Raw genomic sequence first — 23,327 nt, 5'->3', positions numbered from 1 at the left:
TATATGATGGCGTTTTTACATTAACTATGTTTTATAGATGATATATTGTTAGTGTATAGATTTTATACATTATCAGTGAATTAAATATTGTCATCTTATATAAATAAATGTAAAAATTAAAAATTATAAAAAAATAAAAATTTATAAATTTATAAATAATTATTTTATTTATTTATGAATTTTTACTTTTTCAAATATAGGAAATGATATAAATTTTTTTAAATATATATAACTTTGGGCTTTATCTAAACTTCAGCCCATTTATTAGGCCATTGATTCAGCCCACATAAACCCAAACTTAAAACCTACACTTCTCACTTCCCAATAAAAATATGTTCCACTCACAACGCACCACGTGTCCAATGTTAGACTGGGCCCATGCTAGGCACACGCCCTTAAAAACATAGAAAAATTCGATCAATTGACTGCTTCACGACAAATCCACGTCTCACCTTTAACCAACGATCCATATTTGTCCACGTCACCCTACCACCCTCAAGAAGTCAGCCCAATCCACGGCACGCAAATATCAAAACACAGATTCCCCAAACTACCCCCGCCCCATCACCACACCACCGGCTATGTATGGGAGCCCTTTTTCGTCATTCGATAAAATCATCCCATAAATATTGGACTTTCTTCCGTCTTCTTTGGTCACTGTGCTTTTTCCGTTTTCGATTTCTCATTTCCTTTTGCTGACACGATGGCGACCACTTTGATTCGACGGGCAATGAGTATGACGTCACGCGTGTCGTCGTCAACTGTGGCTCCGGCGTCGAGGCTTGTGGTGACGCGTCCCTACGCCAGTGAAGCGGAAGCTGAAAAGGGGGACTCCGCCACGACCAATATGAAAACCTTCCAAATCTACCGATGGAACCCAGATAACCCGTCAAAACCCCAACTCCAAGACTACAAAATCGACCTAAAAGAATGCGGGCCCATGGTCCTCGACGCCCTAATTAAGATCAAGAACGAGATCGACCCATCGCTCACCTTCCGCCGCTCCTGCCGTGAAGGAATCTGCGGCTCCTGCGCGATGAACATCAATGGCTGTAACGGGTTAGCTTGTCTGACCAAGATCGAATCAGGATCATCTGAGACGACGATCACGCCGTTGCCACATATGTTTGTGATAAAAGATCTGGTGGTGGATATGACCAACTTTTATAATCAGTATAAGAGTATTGAGCCTTGGTTGAAGAGAAAGAATCCGCCGCCGACGGCAGGGAAAGAGATTCCGCAGAGTAAGAAGGATAGAGCCAAGTTGGATGGGATGTATGAGTGTATTTTGTGTGCCTGTTGTAGTACTAGTTGTCCTAGTTATTGGTGGAATCCTGAATCTTATTTGGGTCCTGCTGCTTTGCTTCATGCTAACAGGTAATCAATAATGATTCATTTTTGGGTTTTATTACTTAATTTGATGTTGATGATGGTTCTTGTGGATTGGGTTTTGGGTTCTAATTGATTGATTGATAGGAAAATAGCTAGCTTTATCTTCACCGATTAAACGAGAAAACGGAAAGGAAATGCTTTAGTTTTTCTTTTTCAGGTTTTCGAGTTGTTAACTTGATTCTGATGATGGCTTTTTGGGTTTGTTTTGGGATTTGTTTAGTTGATAATTGAAAAAAGAGCAAGTCTTTTGTTAACTGATTAAGGAGGGAAACAAGTTTTTCTTTTTGCTAGTTATCTTTGGATAATGGTTATTCCAATTCGTATTACTCATTGCAAAATTGGGGTTCTCTGAATGATTTATTGAAAGTTTAATTTTGCTTTTTATTGATTATGGGGTAGTTAAGGTTTTAGGACTGTGTGGGGCTTATAGTTTGCTAAGAATGTGTGTTTTGGTTTATGGTCTGTTTGAATGAATGGAAATGTTTTTCCTCATGGGATATAGTTTGTAGTTAGGATTTGTTAATTAGACATTGCCAGTGGTTTTTGATTATTCATATTGTTGCTTATGTCCACAAATTTCAAACATTCTTCTAGTCAATTTTCCTTCAATTTTGGTTGCAAACGTGAAAAGTCAGTGGTTAAACATTTTGTACCTGAATTAAAGCATTGGAAAAGTTCAATAATTGATGCTTAGAGAGCTATTAATTCAATTGATGCTGCTGCATTTGCTATTCTGGTTCATTCAATTAATTCTTGCAGCCTTTATGCAACTCTATGCAATGAAACATTTCATAACCAAAGTTGATGTTAGGGTCTTAAAGGATGAATCCCTTAGTAAAAGGACCTGCTGTGATAGTACACTAATAAATTTTTGGCTTATTTATCTTAGTTCTTTCCCTTTTGATTATATTAGGCCTTAAGTTTCTGAGTTTTTCTCAGAGCTATAAATTCTGTCATTTTCTAACTCAAAATTTTGTTTGTATAGATTATTTTTGTTCTCTTTTTAGAGAGCCTAGAGAATGTGGAAGATTTGTGATTAATTTTTGAGTTTATAAAGCTTCTGAACCAAGCTCTGATATGCAGATGGATAAGTGACAGCCGTGATGAATACACAAAGGAGAGATTGGAGGCCATAAATGATGAGTTCAAGCTGTATCGTTGCCATACGATATTGAACTGTGCTCGTGCTTGCCCTAAGGGCCTGAACCCAGGAAAGCAGATCACACACATCAAACAGCTTCAGCTGTTGGGTAGTGCTTGAAGTTTCGAATTTCACAATAAAAATGTTGTGTATTTAACCAGTTAATCTGGATTTTTTTTGTGAGGACTGCTCAAACAATTTGCTCTGAGTTAATGATGCCAATAATTGTATTCTCCCTCACCATTGTGCTTAATTTTGTTATAATTTGTTCTAGTGCTAATTTGGGTCTTTTTTCATCCTATATCTGTTTGTTGCATGCAGTAGATGGTTTAATAATATTCAGATTGGTCAGGCTTATTAGCTCAAATTCAGTAGAATAATGCTGTTTTCACTGGAGGTTTTGTTTTTTTGGATATCCATCTACCATTCAACCAACTGTAAGGTAAAGCAAAACAAAATGAATATACAATAATTCATACCTCATTACTACTTTACACAGACATAGCATTCAAACAATGTGGCTCTTTTTATACCTTTTCAAAAAGGATAAGAGACAATCAACTTGGCATAGTTTGGATCATTAATCATCACACAGTTTTGGGATGAGTCATTCTTATGCTAGCAGAAGTATACAAAACTGAATTTTTCCAGTTCCAAAATCGTATATAATGAGCTAGGTCCCTCATCTAAGAGGCAAAAAGGCCTGCATATATATGAAAACAGGTGCTGAGGAGAAAACTTCCACCTGCAAAGCAGCTAATTCTCTTTGTCCCTAGAATGGTCAAGTTGTCAACAGTAACATGGATTTTTGTCATCATCTCTGGTATCAGGACCAATGTTGTTCATGCCAGCAATCGCCTTTCAGTTCCCATGGAAGCTCAAGGCCTTGAGCCACCCAAGTCTATTACCATCACAGGTGATGTAATTAAACTTGAATATCCAATTCATTTTGATGGTACTTCTTGCTAAATTTCCATGATACTTCTTTTCCAACAAACTTGGAACTGATTCATCAGTAGGATGAAAATAACCCATGATTTTTCAAGAATCGATTTACAGAAGATGTTAATGTTGATAAAATTTTCAGGAATCCAGAAGAAACGCAGCTAATATTTCTGTTTTCTTCAATAGGTTGCAACAATGACTGTGACACAGCTTGTTGCAATTGTGACATCGAGAGACAACCACCAATATGCATCTATTGCTGCCAAGAAAAGACATAAGTTACGAGCAAGGTTGATCACAAGAACAGATATTCGTTTTGAAGCATTAGGCAAACATCACCGTCCCTAACATAACACAAATAGGATCTTCCATCATTGGGAGTGACTGTAATTTCAAGGATGATGAGTCTCTTAGCTATGAAAGCATCATTAATGAGAACAGTGATCTAGATGTTGGCATTCTCCACGAAGTGTGATATAGTATTATTAAGAACTCTGTCTAGAAGATGAATACAGTAGTACTACCAAACACTATTGCTGCATTCGCTTTCCCCACAAGTTCAAAGGCACGTGAGAGTTGATGTCTCAATGCAAGTTGAAGAAAGGCACTTGAACTCATTCACATTCAATTATTCATTATTTCAATAAAATCATCAATCTTACAAAAATTAATGAGCGTTACATTAAGAGATACAAATCTATAAAAGAAAAATAAAAAGTTTGAATAGCCTCGAGACCTCGTCAATCAGAAAAGGAGTTTCTCCTTGAAAGACCAAGGAACACAGTAGCTGATGAGATTTGTACCTTGAGATCAGCAATATCAACATCATGCCCACCTTCCACCAGACCCCATTTATCCACCTACATATATATAAGAGAAGGTCAAGTTAATGCTACTGAAAATAACCCCAATATGTTAAAATATAAGTACGGATGTCACGAGAGATTTATTTAGAAAGAGGGAAAGCAACTGTAAAGAAGAGAACCTGCAAATCTTCCTCAAGTCTAATCAACTCAATTGCTTCCTCAATCTGCAATTTACCACGGAAAATTCCTAGTGCAATGACCAATGAGTGCGCCGCAGCTGCAAGGGCATCAATTGCTGCCAATGCACAGTCATCTGTCTTCTTTAGAAAGTTTTCAACAGCCTTTGTGAGACCGTCCCCTTGCTTCCCACCAAAAAAACTGGAGTACACAATAGGCTTAAAGCCAAATTCTGATTCTACCCAATCAAGTAAAGGATCAACTTTCTCAACCTGCCTTGCTGCAAAAAAACATAATGTGGGTTATTATTGCATTTTGGTTTTCACACTGAATCAAGCATATAGTGATGAGACTAAACTGAAAATGATTCAGTTTCCCATCAAGCATATGAACTGATGATTCAATATCAAAGGAAGCATAATATAATACAGTCAAGCATGAATGACCTACTCACCATGGAGACCAACCGTCAGAGCATTATCCTCTGGAGCACGACAGAATACTAAGTCTTGATTAAATTTCTTCATCAAATGTTCAATAACCTTCACCCGTGTAAGTGGAACTCTCTCCAGCGCCGTGCAAGCAAGTTTCATCAGTGGCATCGTAAAGGGTCTGATCCCATCTATTTGCTACAATAATTAACATCTCATTATAGGACTCAGTAAATCTGCGGCACAAAAATTTCACAATTGGACCTAAGATCAACTAAAACATGTGCAGTAAATCTTTTGAGTTCACTCCAATCCACTTTCTGAAGTTAACATTCATCAAATGAAAACCAATTCAGACAAGCTTAAGTTAGCACTTAACAAATATCCAAAAACACCCAATGCAGAGAGTAAACTAACAACACATTCAATCCCCAATTAATGAACTTTTTTCAAATTAAAAGAGAATCCATTTTCAGTAACAATAAAGAAAAAAACTCAATTTTTTAAACCAAAAAAAACCTAAAAACAAAGAATTACAATAAAAAAAGAGTACCTGATATTCCCATTCAGCAGCAATGGCCTTCGCAAGAGCCAAAGTAGGCAACTTAAGGGGCCTTTTGGAAGGCGTCTTAAGAGTCCGATAATCAAGCATCACCGTCCATCCAACTCCATCATCAGACACTCTCGTACTCACTTTCTTATAAAATCTCTTCCCAACGATCGACCCAGTCATGAACGACATCGGCATCGCCACCGACGACGACGACGACGTCGTCGTTTCGGGCTTCAAATTCGAAGTCGGTGGCTTTAGGTATATGCTGTTATTGTCTTTTTCTTTGCTGTGGTTGGTGTTGTCAAATGTAAAGGATGATGAAGATGGGCCGTCGGATGGGGAGTCGTGGACGGTGGCAATGGAAGTGAAATTTAGGGACCGGAGAGTTGAGAGGACGTTACGGGTTTTCATGGGTTTTAAGGCTTTGTTTAAAAGAGAAGTGGCCATTGATCTCTCCGGTCTTTCTTCTTCTGAGGAAACGCAGGGGCTGTTTTGAGCTTGCTATAGGGTTTTAGCCATTTTCAGCGGAAGTAAAGGGCAGGAAATGTCAGAGAGACAATGTTGGACAGGCTTTGAGTGGTGTTATATCGGCCCAACGAAGCCCAAAAACTCTCTGAATTGGTCTACATTGGGCCAAAACTTGGGCTTAGTTGTTGGGTTTGCAATGAAAATATAATTTTTTTTTTATTTTTCTATCATCAAAATCAAATTGAAAATTTTTATGATATTGGGAACAAATGATTAGTACAATATTTTAGATATTTTTCATTTTATTAACATATTTTGTTTTTATTTTTATTTAAATAGTTATTATATGTTATGATACATGACAAAATTATATATGAATCAATATTTGAATGAATTTCAAAGTTTAGACTTCAAATAAGAAAAACATTAAAAAAATAAAAAGTCAAATTCAGCTTTTTGATATTAACATGTTAAATGTTTTTAAATTTTAGTTAAGAAATTAATATGAAAAATACATAACTTACTTAAAAATATATATGATTAAAGAGCTCACCCTTATTAAAAAATATAATATTTTTATATTGTTTATTATATATATTATTTATAATTAATTTTTAAATTTTTTATTATATTTTATTATACAATATGATAGTCAATATTCAAAAATAAAATTTCAATACATAACCTATATCTTTATTTATTTATTTATTTAAAATTTTAAAAGAGATGTGTTTTTGTTTTTTATTAAATGAAAAAAAGAAAATACATTTGGTTTTTTGAAAATCTCAACTTCATCATTACTTTATGATGGGTGGAAAACCAAAGAAGGAGGAGAGTGAATATATCCTAAGAAATGGACCCAATACAAAAAATATCCATTTCTTCCATGTAAGCATCAGATGCCCCACTTTCAGTAACCTACCCAATCCAAATTCAAAGAAACCAAAAGAAACGAGATTTAAAAGTTCGTTTCTTTGGTTTCCTTCTGTCTCTGATTTTCTCTCTCTCTCTCCATTCAGCCGGGAAAATCAGCAAAAAGATGGCGTCTTGGAATTCAATCCCACTGGAAATCACATACGAAGTGTTGGGTTGGCTTGCGTTTTTCTCATGGTCCATTAGTTTCTATCCTCAAGTCATCTTAAATTTCCGAAGAAAAAGGTGAAGCCCAATTTTTTACTTTTCAATTGTTTTTCCCTTTTCTTAGATTTTGTGAACTCTTAATGTTGTTTGTTTTAAACGCAGCGTTGTGGGGTTGAATTTTGATTTCGTGATGCTGAATTTGACAAAGCACTCCTCTTATATGATTTACAACGTTTGTCTCTACTTTAGCCCAGTTATTCAGAAGCAATACTTGGAGAAATATGGCTCTGGAGAGGTTCTTTTTAATTCTTCCCCTTTTTTTCCTTTATTGTTGATTAAATTAGTAATTTTCAGAAGTTGGGTTTAGTTATTTTTTGCGTTGATTATGTTTTATTTGGTCAATTAGTTGAATTTGTAGAGCAAACTAGTAAAAAGATTGAAAACTTTCATTCTTATAGCTAATTTGTTAATTGTGAGATGTTAGCTTAGTGTTATAAAAAAAGAAGATTTTTTGATGAATTAAAACTACCTGTTAATGGGAATTTATAATTATTTTTTTTGCTGAATTAAGTGTTTTTCGTGTATTTATATATTTGTTTGTTTTGTTGACTTTATGCCTGCTGCAGATGATCCCAGTAGCTGCTAATGATGTAGCGTTTTCGATACATGCTGTTTTATTGACATCTATTACTTTGTTCCAAATCCTGATATATGATGTAAGTGTTTGCCAGTTTCTTTGTAGCTAGGATGAGTACTTTCCTACAGTTTGTAAGTTGAAATCAATGTCTAATTGATGGTTTTAACTTTATCAATGGTTCTGTGCAGCGTGGAACTCAAAAGGTTTCTAAGATTTCTATTGGAATTGTTTCTGCTGCATGGTTAACTGCTGCCATTTGTGTTTTCATAGCATTACCTAGCCAATCATGGCTTTGGCTGATCTCCATCTTTAAGTAAGTCCTTTTTCCATTTTAATCTTTTGGTATCTGTGTGAAAACAGCAAAGGCAGGCATCTTCTTAGTTGTAAGATATTCGCATAGAAGATCTCTAGTCTGCACAGTGGTTTCATTGTAAAACTACCACTATGTGGCTTTCTTCCCTAATATTTTTCTATTTCAATTATGTTGCAGCTCAATACAAGTTTTCATGACGGTGATCAAATATATCCCGCAGGTCAGAATAGCCTCCTGTTTTGAAGCATCTATTGAATTGCTGCTGTTAGATTTTCATAATTCACTAGACTGATTGATGCATCATGATTTCAATGTATGTAAAAGTCCATAAGCACATGGGCAGTATATTTTTTCAAACTGTTAAATTTGGGATCTTATCGAGGAAAAATGAAAAGAGAAAGAAATATAAGGATCTTGAAAACTGAAAGCTTCTTCATCTTCTTGAATCACATGAGGGCATGTGGCTGGATTCTAATTATTTAGCTATATTCTTCTATCAACCAATGTCACTATGAAGAAATGTCCTTGGCTGCACTCCTCACATTGGAGAATTCTTGGTGCCTTAATTGTCTTTACATCATGGTATGGCTGATGGAAGTTGTTTGATCTAGATGCTTACAAGTTTGTTGCTCAACATTTCAGGCAGTAATGAACTTTGCACGAAAGAGTACTGATGGGTTCAGCATTGGAAACATTTTGCTTGATTTTGTTGGAGGATTGGCAAATTATGCACAGATGGCCGTACAGTCTATAGATCAAAGTATGTCTCCTCCTTAGCAATTAATCTTGTTGTCTACAATTATGCTTCATTCAATGATGGTAATTGTGATATCATTTTCCTTTTCAGATTCTTGGGTGAACTTCTATGGAAATATAGGCAAGACATTGCTATCTTTGGTATGTCATTTCCTCTGCCATCTGTATTTGATTTCATATTCTATACCACACCATTTCTGTCTTTGTATTCAACGGTTCATGCTTTTATTCTCTTAATGCCATCTTCCATGTTATATGTGATAAAGAGGACGTTATTCTGTTCTGCCTTTATTTTCTTAGTGTATTCTCCCCAAGTTTTCGTGAATATCCCTTAAAAAATGTGTATGAAAGGCTTGCATGAAATGATTTGAGGGGGAGACAGTAAAACAAGAAGTAAACTTGCAAAGTGGATTCATTGCTTCAAATTTGGTCAATGTCACTGCATGACAAATCACTATCTCCCCTACGTAATTCTTCTACGTTCTTTATCATGATATCTCTGGTGTTTTTCATTTTGCAGGTATCTGTATTCTTTGACATTATTTTCATGTGTCAACATTTTGTGTTATATCCTGGTAAGAAAGCAACCATTGCTTCTAAACTCGAACGAGAGGGCAAGGAGCCACTTGTCAAGTCTTCTGATCAACCAGGGCCAGAAAATGTGTAAGACTTAGCAACGCTTACAGTATTTGTCAATGCATCTATTTGCATGAAAAACAATTACAGTATCGTACATAAAAGTCATTCTATCTTTTTTCTTTCTGCATTGTATATAGAAAAACCGATATATCTGAATCATTGTGAAACAAACATATTGTGTGATTTTTAGAAAATTTTCATCTGAAACGGGTTTGCGTTGTAACTTTGATATGATCTTTTTCTGGTAGACGAGAAAAGTAATCGTAGAATAGAGATCTGTTACCGTAACGCGTGTTAAATCCCCTTGCTCTATCGAGAGATCATGAGGGAAAGTTGGCTTGAAGCCGAAGGTTTTCTCTATTGTGTAGACTAACGGATTATGAGCAGATGCTGATGTAGAGTAACAAAAATTGAAACTAAACTCAAGCGGGGGCAGATTGTGGTGGTGGTGCTGCTGAACTTCTGCAAACCAACCTTGCCATTAAGATTTACAAATGCCTACTTGTTTTACATAAGGTGTTTGAGCGGTATAAATGCCATGAATCCCCGCCCATTCATCCATTAAAATTGGTTGTTACCGCACCTTAAATTTTGTATTATTATACTCATAATTTTGGTATGTTGCTGTCACTTTACAATCACTAGAGTCTCTTTAGTAATAAAAAATAACTTATTGAAAAAAAAATTTGTGTAAAATATTTTATAAAAAAATATAATTTTTTTATTATTTGAATAAATTATCGAAAATATTTTTTATTGTTGAGATTATTTTTTGAAATATATTTTTTATCATTACTCAATTTTTAAAAATTTTAAACACAAAAGGTAGCTTCTAAGAAATCATGAATTTTTAGGCCTAAATGCTAAATCATTATTGAGATTTTTAAATTGAAATAAATCCCAATATTATTTTAAGTTTAATCAGTTTTTTTTTAGTTTTTTGGAACATGTATTATATCTTGGACATAAGACATTTTACATGATTAATGATAATTGTTTCTATTAATACGTAAAATGTTTTATATTTAAAATAAATTTTTATTTTTTGAATTGAATAAAAGTTTTGAAATTTTTTTTTTGAAAAATATTTTAAATTAAAACAATTTAACTCTTAAAAGCAGATAAGAAAAGTCAACAATGCTGTGCGCAAAAGTCAGTTGTCAGTCAACCTAAAGTAACTCCTTGGCCAACAAGGACCACGACCAGACAAAATACCTTGCTGCCCAAGCCTAAGTTCCTGATTCTACGCTCTATAAAGACATTTACAAACACGAAAAATAAGCAACCCCATTTATCATACTTCATCTTTCACCATTTTCTGGCCAAAAATGAAGGGGGAGGCTCGCCAACATGGTATGGTTAGGACCTATCAGATCCTACCATCTCCATGGAACCCGAGACCCGAGACCCGAGTCGTTCAAAGACTCGACTCGCCCCCTACTGCTGGATTATTTTCCAATCTGCCATCCAAGCCCGGCAACCACTCCAAGTTTACAGTAAAATGTGGTAGGCCAACTTGTCTTAAGTGTCACTTGAATCCCGTTAGTAAGTCCAAGGACAAGACCAAGGGTACTCAAAAGCTTAGGACAAGTAATATGGTCGTCAATCCTAGGTTGATTACTTGGCGGGTCGTGGACAGGCGACCCGGTTTGAATTTTTCCGGGTTTTCCGCCACAGGGATTTTGGAACATTTGTTTGGCGGTAATGAAGATGATGAGATCGATGATCATCTAAATTATGATGATGATGACGACGACTATGATGATGGCGGTCCATATGGTCCCGGTGGTGACGACGATGATTTTATGGCGAATTTTTGGTCTTTACATGAGAAAGAAGACGGGAGAGGAGTTGAGATCGAAGAATATGTTGATGATGACCACAAAATTGATAATAATTATGAGTCTGACGATGATGACGCTATGAGTTTTTGTGATGTAGGGTTCATGTTGGACCAAATAGAGGAAGATGAAGGTTGGTGTTTGCTGAGAGAAATGTAGTTGTATAATTTTTTTCATTGAAGAGAGAGACTCCATTAATGGAGCTTTCTTCCTCCATGCAAGCAAGAATGTGGGTATGACCACAAGATGTTGACAAAGAAGTTTATCTCTATTTTATTTTTTCTTTAGAAACAAACAAAGACAGAGAAAAGGACTTTCTTAGGTTGACAAATAAATATAAAAATTTAATTTTAAATTTTCCAAATAGGAGATACCAGTATTAGTTTTATGCAAAGAATATACAAAGCTGGCAGAGAATTTGTGCAAAATTGCTATTGCTTGAAGCTTCAACATTCTACTTTAAAACATTCAAATGTTTATAATTAGAAATAATATATAATTTGTTTTATTATTACCATAAAAAATATCTTCATGTTTGCTTGCACTTAATCTACTTTCCGAACAAGTAATTCTTCATGGTTGGCAAGAAATTGAGATTTTCTTTTTCATTAATGGGACAAATTACATTCGAGCATTTAACTTATTGGTTAGTGTATGATCCCTTATTTAAAGAATAGAGTTCAAATCCATTTTCTTTCAATTTAAAAAATATCAAAATAATCATACGAGTGAAATAATACATACATACACACACACATAAACATAATAATTTTATAAAAAGATTTAAAAATTGGGAAATTATCTTCTTTTGTTTTTTATGCTTAAAAGAAGAGAGAAAAGGGACCATCAATGATGTTTTACTTGGATAATCATTAATATTGATATTGATCAAAATATAAAATAATATAATGATTATATTCAATATCATTGATAGGAAAGGGTTTTTTATTTTAAATTTGTTATTGTTATTCAATCAAATTCTAAGCAACAATTTGTCACCAAAAATAATCCTTATTGGCCCTCAATTCTTGAATCTGGTCCTTCTCCACTATCAATCTTAATCAAAGAATGTAACCAAGTCTAGTTATTAGTTGGGAGAAAGTTCCTTGTTGGCCAATTGCTTCAATTTGTTTAATCTGATATTAGCTGTCACTCAACATTATTGCTATGCTTGGTCTACACGTACTATGACCAATCAAACTCCTTGCTTCCCAAGCTTCTCCCTCTAATCAAAGCATATAAAATGGGTCACAAAACAAATGCTTCCTTATCTTATCCTCATCATCAATTATCATTCCTTTAGCCCACATTCACTTTCTTGCCAAAAATGAAGAGGGAAGGTCGCCAACATGGTATGGTTAGGACCTACCGGATCCTCCCAGCTCCATGGAATCCGAGACCAGAACTCAGGTTCGTTCAACGTTTCGATTCTCCCCCGACTGCCGGATTGTTCACCAAGGTGGCCGTGAAGCCTACTAACCATTCCAAGTTTACCGGACGGTGCGGTAGGCCACGGTGCCTAGGGTGTCACATGCACCCGGCTTGTAAGTCCAAGGACAAGACCAAGGGTAGTCATAAGTTAAGGTCCAGTGATGATATGGTCACAAACTATAGGTTGATCACTTGGAGGGTTGTTGATGGGCGGCCTGGTTTGAACTTATCAGGGTTTTCTGCTACAAGGATTTTGGACCATTTGGCCAATGACTATGAAGATTATGAAGGTAATGATGATTACATAGATGGTAGTGATCATGACTATGACTATGATAATGACAATGATGATGATGTTAATAATAGATGTGATCTAGCTAACGATGGTTTCGAAGAAATAGAAAAAGAAGGCGAGATCGAAGAAAATATTGTTGATGATGATGAAAAAAATGAAGGTGTTTATGTCGATGATGAAGTGAAGTTTGTTTTGGATCAAGATTTGAAAGAGGAAGGTTGGTGTTTGGTCGAATAAATTTGACGATCAATTTCACAAATTTCATTATTTTTAATTAATTATGTTGTACCCAAAATGTCAAATATATTATGGGTTTTAATATTTGTGTAAGGTTGTAACTTGGGGGCCATAATTTATTGTCAATGGCTTCCTTGTGTTCACAACCATGTGAATGTTCAAGTTCATTTAAGCCTTATCACTTTAGTTGTTGATTCATAGCGCATGGATTTGGAAGAATAATAGAAAAAAGGAACAAAAGTTTCATTTGATAAAGTTTGTTGGTGCGTGCGAGTTAGAATTTCTTCTATCTATTGCAACCCGTACCTTAATAGACCCATTCCTTTTTCTTGTTTTAACTATAAATTTCAATTTTATCAAGAAAATAAACTACGCTTTCGATCTTTCCCTCTTTCGGACTTTATTTTATTGTTTGAGTTTTAAACATAATATTTTTAAAAAATTAAATAAATTTTTATTTTTCTATCACGTTTAATCAAATATTTATATTTTTATTTTCGATCAAATAGATTTTTATAATAAATAGTTGACTAATTGTCATCAATCAAGACGCCACTTGTCAATTTATATCTATACGGTCATGTGATCATGTCACATAAATACCTTTCATTGTGATATCTCAACGTGTTACATAAGCACTATGTGACATAAAAAGATAGTAATGTTTTGACTAACAACAATTACTCAAATGTTAGTTATGAGAGTCTATTTGGTTTAAAATAAAAATAAAAATATTTAATTTTTTTTGAAAGGTAATATAAAAACTTAATTGAATATAATAAAAAAATAAGAGTGTATTTAAAAATTTTAAAATATTTTAATGACTTTTGAAAATATTATGCTTTTAAAATAAAATCTTTTTTTTTATTTAAGTACCTAATACTCTTATTTTTTTATATGACAAAATTATTTCTCATATTTTTTTACTTAATATTTATATAGTAATTTTTAAAAAAATTTAATATAAAATACATCAAATGAAAGTTTTATTTTAGTTTTTGTAAAAGTAAAAAAGAGACAAATATTTAGGGGCGGAAGAAGCAATCAAAATTATTGAATATTTCAAATAAGAGTGGAGTTAAAATTGAATTATAGATCTCACAAAGAAATTTCTTATTAAGGTGAAAATTAGATGAAAGTTAAGATGAAACTTAGTGTAATCTCACTAATAAAATTGAAACCAAATTATTTTATCTTTTTAAAGTTACAAAAGGTGATTTAAATTCTTTCCAAAAAGAAAAATCAAACCATAATTCCTTAAAGAAGCATAAATGTTTAGATTATTTCCATTATTATTTTTTGATAAATTTTATATTATTATTTTTAATACTTTTTAGACATAATATTAAAAAAAAACCGTTAAACTATTTAACAAAATTCAAATAAGTATTTATACTTTTATTGGGTTCAATCACAGTCTTTATATTTTTATTTTAATTCAAATAAGCTCTTATATTTTTATTTTAAATCAAATAAGCTTTTGTGATTAACAATTAATTTAATTAAAATGTTATTTGTCATATTTTATATTACGTGACGTTAATGTGATATGTTAATATATTATAATTGATAATGATACGATATATTAAATTATTATAATTGATGATGACGTGACATATTAATTTGACATGATAATATGATTATTTGACATTTTTTACTTTCCACATCAACATCATATTCATGCCATGTGGATATAAAATGATAAGGGACATTTTGACTAATGATAATATTTAGTCAATTATTTATTATAAAAACTTATTTGAATTAAAATAAAAACACAAAGACTTAATTAAAACATAATAAAAAAAAAAATTATTTAAAAAATTTTAAATAATTTAGAAATTTGTTTGAACATTATGTACGAGGTTAAGCACAATTCCATTAATCAATCAAAGGAATCCACGTAACTAAAGCTGCCACGTGGAACCATTTTCTCCTTCATTTCGGTGCAGTGTTTACTTTCCTTTAGCGTACTATTATTCCAGTAACCGAACAGCTCGGAAGATTTGGCCCCCCGCAGAAAAAAAAAAAAAAAAAACCCTAATCTCTACAATTCTTCCAATTCTTCTCTCTCTTTCTGTTGCAAAGCTCTCCTTTTTAACCTCATAATCTCTCCCGCCATTTCTCCTAACTATCGGGAAATCCCAACCGTTGATCTCCCGCCGGCGTGTCACTCTGTTTTGCACCTTATCTTCACTGTAATTTCCCCTTCCCCTGCCTCTCTCCTTGATATTAAAGTTGGGATTTTTCTGAATTAGAATAATCCAATTTTTCTTCTTTTCTCTCTTGGTTTTCAGAACTCAAGTAACATTTGATGATAAAGTTTAGGTTTTTGTTGGAGATTTTTGAATTTAATTGAGTAATTTTAATATTTGGATCTGTTTTTTCTTTTCATTTCTGGGATTTGTGGCATCTTGCTGAGAACTTTGAGTAATTTTGCATTTACAATTTGCTCATGTTTCTGGGTTCTTTTCTTTCCTTTTTATTGGTTTTATAAACTCGTTTTAAAGCAAGTTCAATGTGCTTTAAATTGGATATGTAGATAAAATGACATATGCTTCATTTTTTCGTATCATTATGTATTTATATATGTATGCATGCATGCATGTGTGACTCTATGTTTGTATGTATGTATGTATTTGTGTGTGGCATATGTTCGCGTCTTTGTATGTATGTATTTATGCATGCAACTAGCTGGTTTCCGTTGTTATCAATTGTATTTCTTGAAGATAGTATGTTATAGAATTGTGTATGTAGAAGATATATGTATGCATCTATATATATGTAGGTGCTAGCTTGTCTCCATTGTTATAGAATTGTGTTTCTTTCTTCAAGGTAGTATGTTGAACTGTAGCTTTTGATATCTTCATTGATGAGGGTTATTGTATGTTAATTAATTCAACTTACTTGTTGGGAGCCTTTAATAGAAATTAAAATCTGTTGAATTCTATCTTGAACATGTGTAAATTTGTTTTAATTTAATCATTAAAAAAACCTGGTTTTTGTAGAATTTGTTTTTTGATGCTAGACTTTTTCATATCCGTTTGCTGCTGCATGTTCTTCCCACTCTTTCCTATCCCCCTTAGCAGGTGAAGGTGAATGGATAGTAGTGACCCTGACATTTTAACTCAAGGACAGAATTTGGACATTGAAAATGAGCTTCAAGAATCAAACCAGGTGGATGTTGATGTGTGTCAAGAGTGTCAAAGCTTGGAAGCTTGCTCTGTGGAAAAGAGTCAGGAAGTTACTGAAAGTGAGAGCGATAGTCAAAGCCCAAATGCTTCTTCTGTTGACAAGAGTGAGGTGGAAATTAATGCGGATGAATGCCAGACTGCACAAGTTCCCATAGTGAACAAGTGTGAGATCGATGTTGACGGTGAGCAGAATTCTCAGAGTCCAAATGCTCTATCTGTTGATGTGTTAGAAGCCAGAGTTTCTGTAAAAGATGAAGATGATATATTTGTGGTTCCAGCAGTTGGAATGGAGTTTGAATCAGAAGAGCATGCACACAAGTGTTATAGTAGATATGCTGTGTTGGAAGGCTTTAGTATTAGGAAAGATTTTGTGAATAAAAGTCGAGTAAATGGTGCCATTGTATCCAGAAGGTACACTTGTTACAGACAAGGTTATAGGCCTGGCAAGCATACTGTGAATGTAAGGAAGCCCCAGCAAGAGATGAGAACTGGTTGCTTGGCTCATATGACGATTGCACGGCAACCTAATGGAAAGTTTCGTGTAAGTCATTTCGAAACAAAACACAACCATGAGTTTGTAAACCCATCAACAGCTCATCTATTACCATCACAGAAGAGATTAACCTTTGCTCAAGCGGTTGAAGCTGACTTAGCTAGTAGTTCTGGGATGGATGGGGTACCAAAGCTTGGAATGGGGTTCAAATCAGAAGATCACGCATATGAATTTTACAATACATATGCAGGACGAGTTGGTTTCAGTGTTCGAAAAGATTATGTGAATAGGAGTAAGATAGATGGTGCTGTGGCATCCAGGCGGTTTACTTGTTTTAGAGAAGGTTTTCGGCAGAAGGATAAAAGGGATTTGAATGTAAAGAGACCTCGAAAAGAAACAAGAATTGGATGTTTGGCACAACTGGTCATTTCTCGTCAACCTGATGGTAAATACCGTGTCACTCATTTTGAGGAAAAACACAATCATGAGCTTGTTGCAGCATGTCGGGTTCGGATGTTACGATCACAAAAGCGGTTGGCTGTAGCCCGAATTGTTGAAGGCAATGCATTGGAGAGCTATAAGATACAAGCTAAATCAGCATATGAAGTACCATGTAACTCAATCGGAGATTGTGTTGATCATGGATATGATCCAATCGATCACAGAAGTAAATTATCTTCCAAACGTACTAGAGATATGAGAGAAGGAGAAGCGGAAAGGATACAGCAATATTTTCAAAGTAGGAAAATTAAAAATCCATCTTTTTTCTATGCCATACAACTTGATGCTGAAAATCAAATAGCTAATATATTTTGGGCTGATGCAAAGATGATCATGGACTATAGTGACTTTGGTGATGTACTTTGCTTTGATACAACCTACATGCTAAACAAAGACTGTCGTCTGTTTTCACCCTTCCTTGGGGTGAACCATCATAAGCAAATGGTGATCTTTGGTGCTGCACTATTATATGATGATACTGTTGATTCTTTCAAGTGGCTATTCCAGAAGTTTTTAGAGGCAATGTCTGGCAAGAATCCAAAGACAATTCTCACTGATGAAGATGCTGTTGTGTCTGAAGCAGTTAATTCGATATTTCCAGAAATACATCAACGAATGTGTGTTTGGCATGTTTACCAAAGTGCACTCAAACAACTCGGTGACAAATTTGTAGGACCATCTTTTGTGAATGACTTAAGCAGCTGCTTTTTCAATCACGAGGAGGAAGAAGACTTCATTGCTGCATGGAACATTATGCTGGATGTACATGGTCTTTGGGAGAATGACTGGTTGAACAAGATTTTTGAAACCAGAGAGCAATGGGCCATAGCATACAAAAGGCACATCTTTTGTGCTGACATAAACTCCGTGCAACTGCATGAAAGTTTTATAGTTAATCTAAAGAAATACTTAAAGCCTGAGTCTGATGTGCTTTCATTTTTCAAGCATCTTGGGAAAGTGGTGAATGATTGGCACTACAAAGAGTTAGAAGCTAATTATGATATGAGCCAAAATATGCCAAGACTAATGGGGGATGTGATTCTCTTGAAGCATGCAAGAGATGCCTACACACCAAGGATATTTGAATTGTTTCAACAAGAATACGAAATGTGTCTGAATATTGTTATTAATCAGTGCATCGAGAGTGAAACAGCATTTGAGTATAAAGGAAGCATATATGGACAGCCAAGAGAGTATGCAATAAGTTATAACTTGGCTGATAATACAGTTTTCTGCAGTTGTATGAAATACGAGTTCATGGGAGTGTTATGTAGTCATGCATTAAAAGTGCTAGATTACAGGAATATCAGGTTGCTTCCGAGCCAATACATCTTAAAGAGGTGGACAAGAGATGCAAGAGTGTAATCTTGGAGGTTCTTTTTTGCTTGTGCTACATGGGAGGACTATAAATAGCGGTTGGAAAAAGTTTCAGTTCTCTCTGGCTGCTGTATCAGATGATGATGAGCAATTTCAATTTTCTTTGTAAAATTTTTCATGTAATGAAAGAGCAGTCTGTTGACGAATTTTGCGTTTATACTTTTAAAATCCTTGTTAATACCTTCTCTGATTTGTATTATCAGAGAAAAATAAAAATATGATATTCTGATTTGATTTAACTCTTTTTCTCTCATATGGTATCATGCCATGAGTGATAATTTAGCTGGTTTTCAATACTGAGTTTGTTTTGTGCTGTTTGGCAACAGCTTAGCCTAGCAAGGGTAATGTTTGGTTTTTGCTGAATAATCCTGGCATACTTAATTTCCATGAGATCGATCAGATGAATTCCCTTTCACTTGATACAAACTCCATATTCCAAAACCTGTTTCAGGTTTTTGAATGCCCTAAAACTTTTGCAAATTCTTGAATATCTCTATGCAAGTATGGGTATGCATAATTTCTTTCAAGGTAGGTTTCTTTCTTTCAAGCCCTTACCCTTCCCCAAGTGTCACGGTGCACCATAACTTGTTTCAAGGCACAACAAGATTTTTTTTACAGTATTTTATTAAATAGTGCTACTAATTACAGAAAGAAATGCTGCATATGAACATGAAGTTGCTAAGATTTTTGGAAATAAATTTTTCTGTTGGGAAAATTTCCATTCCTAAGGAAATTTCCTTTTGGGTACAGCCTCCTTTTCATCCAATTCTAGGCATCCAGCATTTGTATTGAAAAGTAATTTGGACTTCATACAACTGACATTCAAAATTTTACTATGTTGTAATCTTAAGTATGCTGGATATTTGGAGTTGTATTCCCATGAGCAGGCGCTGGAACTCGTGTAGTGAGAGAACGAACTGAAACTTGATTTTTCTTTTCTGGGACCTGCTTGAAGCAAGTGTTCTTAATCAAAGACTTCTGATGAGGAAGAGAGTTTTTGCTTTGGGCAGTGCCTGCCTTGCTGGGAGTGGATTTTCTTCCCAGGGCAGGTGATTCTGGTTGTGTCAATGGAACCTGTGAAGAGGAAGAGGAGCAAGAAAATAGGAAGAACTTAGTTATGTAATAATAACGTAGAATTATTGTTTCTAACTTGAAGTTATCATTGATGGTTTTTAAATTACTAAGAGGTCATTATAGAATCATTTTTCAACAACTTAAGAGAACTTGCTTGTATACCTTTTGCATTTGATCTTTTGGTGTTCTTCTTTCTTTATAAAAATCTGGCAATGGTCTAGCCTTGAAGCAAAAGCTTTGACGTAGTTTCTTGAGTTCTGTTTCTGCTTTTTCCTGCAAATGTATAAAGAGGATAATAGTAACCTACTTAGCTCAGATATGCTCCATAGAGTATGAATAGGTATGATTTGATCCTACAAAACATAAAAGGATGCTCAGGATTAAGAAGCAACCTTGAGTGTTGTTTGCTGCTGCACTTTTTGTTCCTGACTAACATTGAATTTCTCTTCAAGCCTCTGAAAAAAGATAGAGACAATTGTGAAGTGAGTGAATGTATATATTCATCTCAGATCCAAAATTAATATGGTCCCTTGAAGTACATCATATAACATAGTAAATATAAAGCAGGTGGTAATGTGGAGCCTTACCTGTTTTCTTCTTGCAGCTCTCTCTTCAGTCCTCAAACTGAAAGATGCAAATATACCAGGGGACTGCGATTTGTTTCTGCAGGCACTCAAAAACTTTGAACAACTGGCATGAAAAGACAAAAATCAGGACTTCAAGTCCCTTTTGAGTGGCACATGCCACCACAATGAATACATAGGACTGTACATTAGTGTTTGATTACTAGCTTTCAAGGTTTCCTAGTTAGTTAAATTGACTAGGATGCTTTAGTTCTTTTAAGTTATCCAGAAAATCATGATAACCTATGTTTCACAACAATTTACAGTAGTTTCAGAAAAGGAAGTTTCTTACTCTGTAGGAAGAAAGTTCCATTTCCCGCGAGCTGTTTTGCTCACACTGGCTGAGGAGTTAAAGGGTGTTCTAGCACTGTAACGCATACATATGACAAAGGATGTGTGAGGTTGAATGTTCCAAAAGTTTTCTAGTTTGAATAACTAACATATTTTCTTATATGAGCATTAGATACCTTCTGTTTTCGGACCAAGGGGTAGCTGAGGGTTGTTTTGGTCTTCCACTCGTAGAAGCCTGCAGTATATGAATGAAAATTTAATTTAGCATCCATGACAAGAACTGCTAAGTTGGAAGATCAATTAGGAAAATGGAGTAGTGGAACACAATGGTAAAGTGGCAGAGGAAAAGGGCACCGTGTTTGGAGTCCTTAAAGGTGTTGCACATTCTTTAGATGCTTTAGAATTTGAAGCAATTCTTGAACCATCGATCTTCTGGATAATTGTGGAAGTTATTTTACTGAATTCTGTGGCAGGGGTGAAATTGATAGACTTGTGGCTTGGTTTTGGAGTTGATCTCTTTCTATCTGAAATGTCCATAGCAGACTTCTTGGCCATTGGAGTGAGATTATTTCCCTTGTTGGGACGAGTGGGAGCTGTGAATTTAGCAGGTGAAGATGGCACTTTGGATGTTCTAGCATAAGCTGACACCTTGGAGGAAGAATGTGTTGGTTTCTTCTTGCTTGTCACCTCAAATTCATCTTGACTGGTATTGAAACTCTGCATCACAGTAACAACAATGTAAACACAAGGACATTGAAATTTGAAATCAAAGTAAAATCATGGGCTAAAGATTAACTTGTTACCTTAAGTAGAGGTTTCTCCATCTGGGTTCCTTCACTGAGCTCCGATTCTATAATCTCCCTAAGCTGTCTTGGCTGGTCAACTTTCACACACTTCTCCACTTGGGTTGTTTCTCTAAGCTCCACATCTCTAATTACAACCTTATCAACACTCGCTTTCCTTTCGATAGATTCATTCTTCATACAATTTTCCAAAAGAACATGGTGTTCAGCGACTGAATCATCTCCTTCCACCTTGCCGCTTTCAAACTTGACAAAATCTGAATTATTCTCTTTACCATCATGAATAGAACCAGCTTTTGTGCTTGGTGCCTTGACTTCTTGGTCAAGGTCTGGTATTTGGGAGTTTGAGTTCGTCATTTCTGAACCTTGGGTTGTAATATCATGAACCCCACCTTCAACTTCACTTTCTTTAGCACTGTTTGCTGCTGCATTAGCTTGCTCAAGCAAGGCTGCTGCTTTCCTAGCCGCAAGTGACTTGTAATGAGCTTCAAAGAAAGCTTTCTTCTGTGCAACTGATCCAGGCCTAGAGTATCTCTCAGCCTCTTCCACATATTTGTTATGAGAAAATGTTGACCATTTCTCCCAAGCCAAGGACTCAGACATAAATCGACCAAAAGATATTGACTGTCCAAGACCGTGAACTGGGTTCCCCTGTAACCAGAAAAAGTTTCTAACTTTCTGTAGTTTCTCATGGTACAAATTTCAAACTCAAAGTCCTAACTCAGCCACTGTCTCAGAATTATAGCCATTTTCAAAATGGAAACAAGTTACAACTCAAGTAACCAGAAAGAAGGAAACTTAACAAAACTATGAAAATTAACTTGTCAAATATCATCCAAAATTTGAAGCTCTGGTGTACAATTTCAACACAACTTTGGTGGGTTTGAATTATTATGGAAGTAGGAGTAGGACCAATACAGGAAGAACCTTTAGTGGTTCCAATGAATTATTAGCATCCAAATCTATTATAGACTTTCATGAAAGACAAAGACATGAGTACTAAGATTTCTAAATGCATATGCATGAACTGACCTCCTTGGCTTCATTTGGAATCCCAGCAGTATAAGAAAATGGTTGCATGAGACAAGCTGATTCTCCCATGTCTTTGCAAATGTTGCAAACCCCAAATGATCCAAACCTTTAGCAATTATTCTATCTGTGTGTAATATTCCATGTGCTCTTTCTCTAAACTAGAAAGCAAGAAAAAAAACCCAATTTAAATTTGAAATTCAAAATGAAAAAGCACAAGCTGGAATAAAGTAGGCCATGTAGGAGATAGAGGTGCAGAGCAATCTTTTATTATTGTCTAAAGTGGGGCCAACTCCCATGTTTAGAAGAGCTGCAACCCTTTTTCCAGCTTCATTTTGGGACCCATTTGTTGAAATAAATGAAAAATCCCTTTAACGTCCATATGGTTTGATTTTGAAAGTTTAAAGAGCCCAGATAATTGGGCAGTTTTGAATTTGGACAAACCCTACTTGGTCTTGGATATGAAGTTCATTTTCTGTGGTTGATTTTTGAAGCAAAGAGACAGCCATGCTTTTCCAGGATCTAATTTTGGACCATTAGAGGGGCAGGTTTTGGCATTATTTCCACCCAAACTATAACAGCTTAGCCAAAAAGTGGGGGTGGTTAGATTTCATGGATGTTCCATGTTGAACAACCAGTAGTTGCAACATCAGTGTTAAGTAACAAAACCTATGTTGGGTTGGGCATGTCAAGCTTTTGGGATTGGATTGTTGGGAATTCTTGCAAGTTTTACTTTCATCTACCAATCTAAATCCCCACGAGACTTGAACCTGAATGTCATCATTCTTGCACTTCATATA

The 23,327-nt window shown here is 34.9% G+C and overlaps 7 protein-coding genes across 9 annotated transcripts; 5 read left to right on the top strand and 2 right to left on the bottom strand.

Annotated features, from left to right (window-relative positions):
• The first annotated feature begins 646 nt into the window (after window positions 1-646).
• SDH2-2 (succinate dehydrogenase 2-2) lies at window positions 647-2,829 on the top strand. The gene is made up of 2 exons (XM_007031662.3): window positions 647-1,377; window positions 2,476-2,829. Exons 1-2 carry the CDS (start codon window positions 704-706, stop codon window positions 2,651-2,653), a joined length of 852 nt encoding a protein of 283 aa, XP_007031724.2. The 5' UTR covers window positions 647-703; the 3' UTR covers window positions 2,654-2,829.
• Window positions 2,830-4,086: 1,257 nt separating this feature from the next.
• LOC18600919 (ATP12 protein-like protein) lies at window positions 4,087-5,983 on the bottom strand. Its single transcript, XM_007031660.3, has 4 exons — window positions 5,446-5,983; window positions 4,916-5,090; window positions 4,464-4,741; window positions 4,087-4,338 (listed from the first exon to the last, which is right to left on the bottom strand). The coding sequence occupies exons 1-4, from the start codon at window positions 5,890-5,892 to the stop codon at window positions 4,219-4,221; spliced, it is 1,020 nt and encodes a 339-aa protein (XP_007031722.1). The 5' UTR covers window positions 5,893-5,983; the 3' UTR covers window positions 4,087-4,218.
• An 826-nt stretch (window positions 5,984-6,809) lies between these two features.
• On the top strand, window positions 6,810-9,545 carry LOC18600918 (PQ-loop repeat family protein / transmembrane family protein). The gene is made up of 8 exons (XM_007031659.3): window positions 6,810-7,071; window positions 7,156-7,288; window positions 7,620-7,709; window positions 7,819-7,943; window positions 8,121-8,163; window positions 8,586-8,703; window positions 8,791-8,840; window positions 9,220-9,545. Exons 1-8 carry the CDS (start codon window positions 6,953-6,955, stop codon window positions 9,364-9,366), a joined length of 825 nt encoding a protein of 274 aa, XP_007031721.1. The 5' UTR covers window positions 6,810-6,952; the 3' UTR covers window positions 9,367-9,545.
• Window positions 9,546-10,610: 1,065 nt separating this feature from the next.
• On the top strand, window positions 10,611-11,439 carry LOC18600917 (uncharacterized). The gene has a single exon (XM_007031658.3). It carries the CDS (start codon window positions 10,667-10,669, stop codon window positions 11,336-11,338), a length of 672 nt encoding a protein of 223 aa, XP_007031720.1. The 5' UTR covers window positions 10,611-10,666; the 3' UTR covers window positions 11,339-11,439.
• Window positions 11,440-12,440: 1,001 nt separating this feature from the next.
• Window positions 12,441-13,397, top strand: LOC18600916 (uncharacterized). The gene has a single exon (XM_007031657.3). It carries the CDS (start codon window positions 12,507-12,509, stop codon window positions 13,140-13,142), a length of 636 nt encoding a protein of 211 aa, XP_007031719.2. The 5' UTR covers window positions 12,441-12,506; the 3' UTR covers window positions 13,143-13,397.
• A 1,718-nt stretch (window positions 13,398-15,115) lies between these two features.
• On the top strand, window positions 15,116-18,853 carry LOC18600915 (protein FAR1-RELATED SEQUENCE 5-like). Of its 2 annotated transcripts, none has more exons than XM_007031655.3 (2): window positions 15,116-15,340; window positions 16,232-18,853. In XM_007031655.3, the coding sequence occupies exon 2, from the start codon at window positions 16,242-16,244 to the stop codon at window positions 18,693-18,695; it is 2,454 nt and encodes an 817-aa protein (XP_007031717.2). In that variant the 5' UTR covers window positions 15,116-15,340; window positions 16,232-16,241; the 3' UTR covers window positions 18,696-18,853. The 2 variants fall into 2 exon arrangements, with proteins under 2 accessions (XP_007031717.2, XP_007031718.2); XM_007031656.3 differs by having other exon boundaries at window positions 16,229-18,853.
• Window positions 18,854-19,391: 538 nt separating this feature from the next.
• LOC18600914 (protein WVD2-like 7) lies at window positions 19,392-22,875 on the bottom strand. 2 transcript variants are annotated; one of them, XM_007031651.3, is made up of 9 exons: window positions 22,531-22,875; window positions 21,499-22,149; window positions 21,050-21,412; window positions 20,872-20,930; window positions 20,697-20,771; window positions 20,369-20,444; window positions 20,174-20,236; window positions 19,944-20,054; window positions 19,392-19,781 (listed from the first exon to the last, which is right to left on the bottom strand). In XM_007031651.3, exons 1-9 carry the CDS (start codon window positions 22,597-22,599, stop codon window positions 19,554-19,556), a joined length of 1,695 nt encoding a protein of 564 aa, XP_007031713.2. In that variant the 5' UTR covers window positions 22,600-22,875; the 3' UTR covers window positions 19,392-19,553. The 2 variants fall into 2 exon arrangements, with proteins under 2 accessions (XP_007031713.2, XP_007031712.2); XM_007031650.3 differs by having other exon boundaries at window positions 20,369-20,471; window positions 22,531-22,869.
• Between the last annotated feature and the right edge of the window lie 452 nt (window positions 22,876-23,327).

Source organism: Theobroma cacao, chromosome 4 (assembly GCF_053813885.1).
Source record: "Theobroma cacao isolate CCN51 chromosome 4, ASM5381388v1, whole genome shotgun sequence".
In the NCBI taxonomy this organism is placed as follows: Eukaryota; Viridiplantae; Streptophyta; class Magnoliopsida; order Malvales; family Malvaceae; genus Theobroma; species Theobroma cacao.
The sequence above is the reverse complement of the archived record's forward strand: the minus strand, read 5'-3'. Positions and strand labels throughout refer to the sequence as shown.

Excerpts from the sequence above, each read along its gene's own strand:
- SDH2-2 (XM_007031662.3), top strand. The coding sequence starts at position 704 with ATGGCGACCACTTTGATTCGACGGGCAATGAGTATGACGTCACGCGTG. Across the intron at positions 1,378-2,475 it reads GCTTTGCTTCATGCTAACAG|ATGGATAAGTGACAGCCGTG; the intron begins GTAATCAATAAT and ends TCTGATATGCAG.
- LOC18600919 (XM_007031660.3), bottom strand. The coding sequence starts at position 5,892 with ATGGCCACTTCTCTTTTAAACAAAGCCTTAAAACCCATGAAAACCCGT. Across the intron at positions 5,091-5,445 it reads CTGCTGAATGGGAATATCAG|CAAATAGATGGGATCAGACC; the intron begins GTACTCTTTTTT and ends TAATTATTGTAG. Across the intron at positions 4,339-4,463 it reads GACTTGAGGAAGATTTGCAG|GTGGATAAATGGGGTCTGGT; the intron begins GTTCTCTTCTTT and ends ATATATATGTAG.
- LOC18600918 (XM_007031659.3), top strand. The coding sequence starts at position 6,953 with ATGGCGTCTTGGAATTCAATCCCACTGGAAATCACATACGAAGTGTTG. Across the intron at positions 7,072-7,155 it reads TTAAATTTCCGAAGAAAAAG|CGTTGTGGGGTTGAATTTTG; the intron begins GTGAAGCCCAAT and ends TTTTAAACGCAG. Across the intron at positions 8,704-8,790 it reads CGTACAGTCTATAGATCAAA|ATTCTTGGGTGAACTTCTAT; the intron begins GTATGTCTCCTC and ends TTTCCTTTTCAG.
- LOC18600917 (XM_007031658.3), top strand. The coding sequence starts at position 10,667 with ATGAAGGGGGAGGCTCGCCAACATGGTATGGTTAGGACCTATCAGATC.
- LOC18600916 (XM_007031657.3), top strand. The coding sequence starts at position 12,507 with ATGAAGAGGGAAGGTCGCCAACATGGTATGGTTAGGACCTACCGGATC.
- LOC18600915 (XM_007031655.3), top strand. The coding sequence starts at position 16,242 with ATGGATAGTAGTGACCCTGACATTTTAACTCAAGGACAGAATTTGGAC.
- LOC18600914 (XM_007031650.3), bottom strand. The coding sequence starts at position 22,599 with ATGGGAGAATCAGCTTGTCTCATGCAACCATTTTCTTATACTGCTGGG. Across the intron at positions 20,772-20,871 it reads CCTTGGTCCGAAAACAGAAG|TGCTAGAACACCCTTTAACT; the intron begins GTATCTAATGCT and ends TATGCGTTACAG. Across the intron at positions 20,055-20,173 it reads AGCAGCAAACAACACTCAAG|GAAAAAGCAGAAACAGAACT; the intron begins GTTGCTTCTTAA and ends ATACATTTGCAG.